The sequence below is a fragment of the Tachypleus tridentatus genome, chromosome 2, assembly GCF_004210375.1.
Source record: "Tachypleus tridentatus isolate NWPU-2018 chromosome 2, ASM421037v1, whole genome shotgun sequence".
In the NCBI taxonomy this organism is placed as follows: Eukaryota; Metazoa; Arthropoda; class Merostomata; order Xiphosura; family Limulidae; genus Tachypleus; species Tachypleus tridentatus.
The window spans coordinates 31,083,250-31,089,941 of NC_134826.1; the positions used below are offsets into that span (position 1 = coordinate 31,083,250).

At 33.3% G+C, this 6,692-nt stretch overlaps 1 protein-coding gene across 1 annotated transcript; it reads right to left on the bottom strand.

Annotated features, from left to right (window-relative positions):
• Nucleotides 1–309: 309 nt before the first annotated feature.
• Nucleotides 310–6,465, bottom strand: LOC143240302 (uncharacterized). The gene is made up of 2 exons (XM_076482527.1): nt 3,913–6,465; nt 310–2,220 (listed from the first exon to the last, which is right to left on the bottom strand). The coding sequence occupies exon 1, from the start codon at nt 5,014–5,016 to the stop codon at nt 4,312–4,314; it is 705 nt and encodes a 234-aa protein (XP_076338642.1). The 5' UTR covers nt 5,017–6,465; the 3' UTR covers nt 310–2,220; nt 3,913–4,311.
• Between the last annotated feature and the right edge of the window lie 227 nt (nt 6,466–6,692).

Here is a 6,692-nt window from a genome sequence, read left to right on the forward strand (position 1 = left end):
TAATCTTTTATATATATTGTTGCTTTATGTGGAACTACTTCTATTTAACTGGATACAAACAGTGAATATTAGATTAGATGTTGTGACCTGAAACACAATCATCTGTTTTCAATTTGAGCTGAATGAAACCATATGTGATTTGTCTGAAAACGGAGTAATTCATTTGTGTGGTTATAATTCTATAGGTTTCTCCCTTTTATGCGTATCATGCACAGGAATATATTCCGAGTCGAGATGTTTAATCAGTAAGACAGTAATAAATGTACACGAAATTTTAATAGAACGTGAAAAAAATAATTTCACATCTTATGTATTTCTTGTAATTTTTTTTATTAAACCTGACGTCAACAGTTTCTTGTTATCGTATAATAAATGGCGTATAGAAAGTCTTAAGTAAGAGATATTTCAAAATGTTTTCCAAAGGTATATTACAAAAGGAATATACAGCTTCAATACACATTTTAATTTCAGTGGAATTAAAAATATTTTCTTCATCTGTTTAACATTTATTAATTAATGTGAACATTTTATCTTCTGGACAGAGTAAACACACCTGACCATTAAAGAGCACTAAACTTCATATTAAACGCTTACGTTTTTCATGTACTACGTAGGCTGTTCGTTTACTCTTAGAATAAAAACTCTTATTCAAAATTTTCGAATTGTTTACTGCTATCATGAATTTTTACTGGTAACTTACGTTTTTAATTACTTTTTAATTCAGAAAGATTGTTGCAAAATGATTTGTTGTTCACATTTTTAGTCGTTTTATCACAAGAAAGTTACACTTTTGGGTCATATCTTTGAAACTAGCCTTTAAAGTTTAAAGTTATATGTAATCCTATTCAAATATTAAATCTTACCGTTAGTGGTGTTCTCTCTGATATAAATCATATGATATATATTATGTTTGACGATACAGGTGCATATTATTATTTTAGGAAATACTGTAACCAGGTAAGGAAAATATTTATACCTTATGTATTCAAGTGACCCTTATTTCTATGTACACATAAAAAATTGAGTTTCTGAATAGAAACCGAAAATTAATAATTATTAAAAAGTAATTTCAATTAATTTTCTTAAGTAAAATTTTAATTTGAAGTAATTCACTTAATATTTATTTACTTAATGTTCTAAAATTCTGAAAAATTTAAATTCTATAATATTTTCTATAACTTGTAGAAAATTGTTCTCAATTGACCTAATTGCAAATTATATTATTTGAACTGTGTTTTGACATTACAGCATAAGCCTAAACTTCTTTTGAACCGAACAAACAACGAGAATAGTTAAGATTAAATAAGATAAAAACATTATATTTAGCTCAAAATTGCTAGTTTCTTTAAAGCACAGTATAATTGTTATTAGACAATGATTACGATATTTGTAGTGTATCCAGTAAATATATGTACAATTTACTGGAGAAAATGTTAATGCTTAAGAAGTTTACTTATAGTAAAAAGAACATATACGTAAGTTCATACGTATACAATAAAATATTTCAAAATTTAGTTTCTTCTAACATTCTACTGTAAAAATATTTTTTGCAGCGAAATTTTGTTGTCCAGAACAAAATAAGACAATAAGAAAATCATGCGTTATAAAGATATTTATTTGGGAATATAATTAAGTTTTAAAAGCAGTCAAAATTTTACCTTATCAAAATAGTTTTCACAGACATAATAAGAAAATGCCATCAGGATAATTACCGCTGAAAACCTTGATTGAATTAATTAATAAATGCGACAAGAGATGATGGATAACTTGACAGGCCTCTTTCAATGGATATCTTTTCGAAATAATGTTTTTAAGAATCTTTGCCGAGAGCGACCTTGCGCTTAACCTGCAAGACTAGTGATTCGAGATTTCTTGGTTTACAGTCCGTTATTACCAAAAATAAATTCGCGCTTCGCAATTTAGGACGCATTACAATCAAATGGCATTACTAGATTAGAGTAGCCAACTAGTAGGAAGATGGTAGTGTTGAATGGGTGTCTTTCCTCTCTCATACCTCTTCCAACTTATGAATTGCTGGCGAAGATAGCCCTCGAGTAGCTTTGCAAGAAATTCAATAAAAAACGACTTAAAAATCTCATCGCATAAAACACTAAAAGTTTGGATATATAGATGTCACTGTGATACCACGTTCTTCAGAAGTTTGTTGTTTGTTTTTGTTAATACCCAAAACAAATAACTCGAGGTCGTTTGAGAAGTTTTCTGAAAAACGGATAAATAAAACTGGTTTATGAATATACGTAGAGTTTATCTTTAACACCAAAAAAGTACTAAAACTGAACAAGAAATTCAAAGATTTAACGATTCAGATACACTAGACAATTAACCCATTCATCACCGGCTGGGTACACATATTGAATCATATTGAATAATTTTAATTTTTTTCACTCATGGTAATCAATCCAAAGAACCAATATAAAATTATGCAAGATCACTCATTTTCTGTGTAAAATACTTGGGGTACTTTCAAGTAGTTGGAGAGATTCTTTGTAATACTGACGACACTTTCGTCGTTTGTTTAAGTTACGTGTTGTTAAGCATCCGTAATAAAAATACATAAAACTCTTTTTATGTGTGAATAATTTAGTGTGTTTTATAAACCCAATATCGGTAACTGTAATGTACAACATGCTTGTTTGAATAAGAGTAATATCATAAAATGTTATATTTCAACCTTTATCAAATGTACCATTTTTGAAACTTATTTCTAAATTTTCACATGTAATAACATCTGTCCTGTTTGTGTCAAAACAAAAAATTACTGTATAGTCTATTGACCTTCTACTGAAACTTACAGTAAAGATAAAAATTTACTGAATTTATCATGTTGAACCTTACACTTACATTATAGTCTTACAAGCTTTATCATGTTGAAACTTAAACGTTTTATATTATCTCATTCATATTGAAACTTACAACTGTGACATCTTTGGTTTATTGGAAACACGTACATATATAATAAGTTAATAGAATACTTTGCGTCTTCAAATAAAGGGTTTGCCTGCTTGTGTTTAATAACACAGATATTAAAACGCCCCTACTCACACAAAATATTTTGCCCACAATTAACGTAAAAATACTTGAAATTGATTTTACAAAATTGCAAAATGATTTTATAATGATTTTTAAAATGTATCTCTTTTTAAACAAGAAAGTAATATATTCATATACTTTTATTTCTTTCTGATAGTGTATTTATTTCATTTAATTAAATACAATAAGGAACTTCAATCATTTCATTTTACTGAAACTGCTGCTATTTACGACATTAAAGTGATAGATTTGTTACAACCAAACGTAACATTAAACAAAATCATAAGAACTTAACTGAACACTGCCAGAATCCTCAGCAATTAGTAACACAACACGGTTCTTTAGTCATTAGATCTAGCTGGACACTACCAGGATTTTTAGTAATTAGATCTAATTGGACTCTACCCAGTTTTTCGTCATTGGATTTAACTGAACACTACCAGGATTTTTGGTCACTAGATCTAACCGAACGCTACCATGGTCTATAGTAATTAAATCCAACTGAAAATTATTCGGATCTTTAGTAACTAGATATAACTGAACACTACCCAGATTTTTAGCCATTAGATTTAACTTAATTTTGAAGAATTTCAATAATTAAATCAACAAAACATTAAACTTGCTTCAGCTGAATATGAAATTATACATCTACTTGCTACAGTGTCTTATATAAATCAGTTCAATCAATTATTTAATTTTCAATACTTCTTTCGTTTATCAATGACGTAGTAATTTGTCCCTTTTTCAAAATATAGTATAACAAATTTGTTTAGCATAAAACCTACGTACACTACATCTTCATTGTTATAAACTATATATATATATACATAAAGAATCTAGATTTCAGGCTCCTTGTCATACCTGCCTGTGTGTATCAACACGTTACGTCCAAAGATGATTCAGGAAATCCAGGTTACTAGCCTTTATGAACTTAAGTTCGTATTGTATAAACAACGAAACATACTTTCTGCACGTATTTCTTTGTAGAGTGATAAGTACGTAAAGTAGGAGTTACAATAACATCTTCTGTAGCTTATGACCGCCTCTCAGATGACCCGTTATGGGTTGGTACAATAACAACCACTGTTCAGGCAAGATAAACATGCACCATAAAAGTAGTTTCAAGGAGTATAATAATAAGTATACGGTATCAAATTTTACTTAACTTTATATTAGTTTAGTTAATTACAATAACTGTCCTACAAAGCAACTCGGCAACTTAACATATTAATAATAAATGTATTAAAATAAAGGCCTAAGTCACCGGGGCCAGGCGGACAGCGCCGAGAGAGTGCGCAAGTTTCCGCAGGAGGGCAGATGACGAAAGGTAGCTATGTCTAATCTGGGACACAAGCAAGATCTGGCCAGTCGTGGGACAAAGAAGTTAGTTATCGATTTTTCCGATGATTCCTCCAGTTTGAAAGTATTTTGTCTGGGTTCAATTATACTTTCGATTGAGAAGTCCTTGGACTTTTCGATGTTAGACAAGTAGCTTGTTGAGATGTCTTCAATAGTTGTATTTGGAGAAGTTGTCTGTAGCCGCAGAGGAAGTGAGCTAGAAATCGCTGCTGGTTCTTCCAGGCTTGATAGAAAGTTTAAATTAATTAGGGGCACAGGCGCTCGGGGAAGATTTCTCGACGTGAGGAGAGGAACGGGCTGCGGCAAAGGCGAGAGAAACGGGTATCGGCTGACGAGGGACGCCGACAATATGGTCGGATGTAAAAGGCCGTTGTAATTCCGGTACGAATCCATTGAAGCAAAGAATGCACACGGGTCTTTGAAAAGATCGGGCTGGTGGCGTTTGTACCGCTTTCGTCGGCGGAGAAAACTGCCATTGTCAAACATGTCTTCACTGGCTGGGTCAAGTGACCAGTAGTTACCCTTGCCAGGGTTCCCTGGTTCTCGAGGAATCTTGATAAAACAATCGTTTAAGGATAAATTGTGACGGATACTATTTTGCCACATAGGATACTTTTCGCGGTAAAACGGAAACCTGTTTCTGATAAACTCACAGATACCGCTCAGGGTTAACTTTTCTCAGGTGACTGTAGAATAGCCATTGTTATCAATGCGATGTACGAATATGGTGGTTTTACCAGGCGAGAGTTTGACTTATTTTGATAGGTTGAATCTTGAGTTGTAGTCAGTTGTTTAGTACCGTTAGCTATTGTAGTGTCGTCTTGCTTATATGTTGTTATTACACCCATGTAGCTCTCGTTTGTTTTATGACATATTTGGTAATTTGTTCTAATGTCCATATCATGGTTGTCTGAAGGCGTATGTGTAATGAGGCCATTTTCATAATCTATACAGCCACTGTTGTCTTGGTCAATCACCATATGATCAGCGGCCTTTTTCAGGTTTACAGTCGTCTGTTGTAAAGTTTCCATCCTGCCTGTCACTACATAGCACAGGTCAAATTCTGATACATGTCTTCCTACATTGGGCTGGACAGCGGACGAAGTTACGAAAGGCTAAATAAGAAAGGTAGTTGGACTAGTAATATAAACTTTACAGAGGAGTAAAAATTCAGTAAAATATGAATGAAGTGCGATTGGTTCTGTCAGAATAAGTTTCTGGTTAGCACTAGACACGGTCACAAATTAGAAAGTGCCCCGTAAACATAAGAGTTTTGACTGAAGAAGTGATATTACTTTGTTAACCAATAAGGTTTCGATATAATCACGTGACTTGTGATAGGCTGAACCTGTCCCGTGTCTCATATTGTAAGTCACGCCTACTTCTATATTCATAGTTTCAAAGCTTATGCAAAGAGTTCAACCAATCTTGTATTATTTTCTACATAATTCAAGTGACGAACAAAAATCTCTTTTCCTGGTAAGTCATTGTTTAACAGTTTTTGTAACAGTTCCGCAGTAAAGATAATTTCAATAAAAGACTGTTTAGATGGCCAATTATTATAGTTTATATTATTCCTTTTTATGGTGCTATTTCAATGGTTTTTATACACCTATCCATTTATCTCGTTAAAGTATTGTTAGTTCTGCCAGAGTATCTCAGTAACATATCAAACGTGACTTAAGCATCTAACTTGTACGTACTGTAAATGCTTTATATCACGTTTTCCTGTTTGTTTACAAAGTAGTTGCCGTACATCAAGTACTGGTAATCCGGTAATTAACGTCACGTAATTGTCCCCCGATAATCCTATGCGTTTGTTTGTTTGTTTTGGGAATTTCGCACAAAGCTACTCGAGGGCTATCTGTGCTAGCCGTCCCTAATTTAGCAGTGTAAGACTAGAGGGAAGGCAGCTAGTCATCACCACCCACCGCCAACTCTTGGGCTACTCTTTTACCAACGAATAGTGGGATTGACCGTCACATTATACACCCCCACGGCTGGGAGGGCGAGCATGTTTAGCGCGACGCGGGCGCGTACCCGCGACCCTCGGATTACGAGTCGCACGCCTTACGTGCTTGTTCATTATTCACATGAACAACTTTTAACACTATGATTTGTAAACGTCTGGGTAAAACAGACTACGTCAGTCCACAGTCATGTTTTTAGCACCAAACTTTATTAGCACACTTAATTTATGTTGTAAAACAGACTTGAGCTATTCACTAAATGCTTGTCACTTTCATGAAAAATACACCTTGTCGTCACACTACTGTTCCAGT

Excerpts from the sequence above, each read along its gene's own strand:
- LOC143240302 (XM_076482527.1), bottom strand. The coding sequence starts at position 5,016 with ATGTGGCAAAATAGTATCCGTCACAATTTATCCTTAAACGATTGTTTT.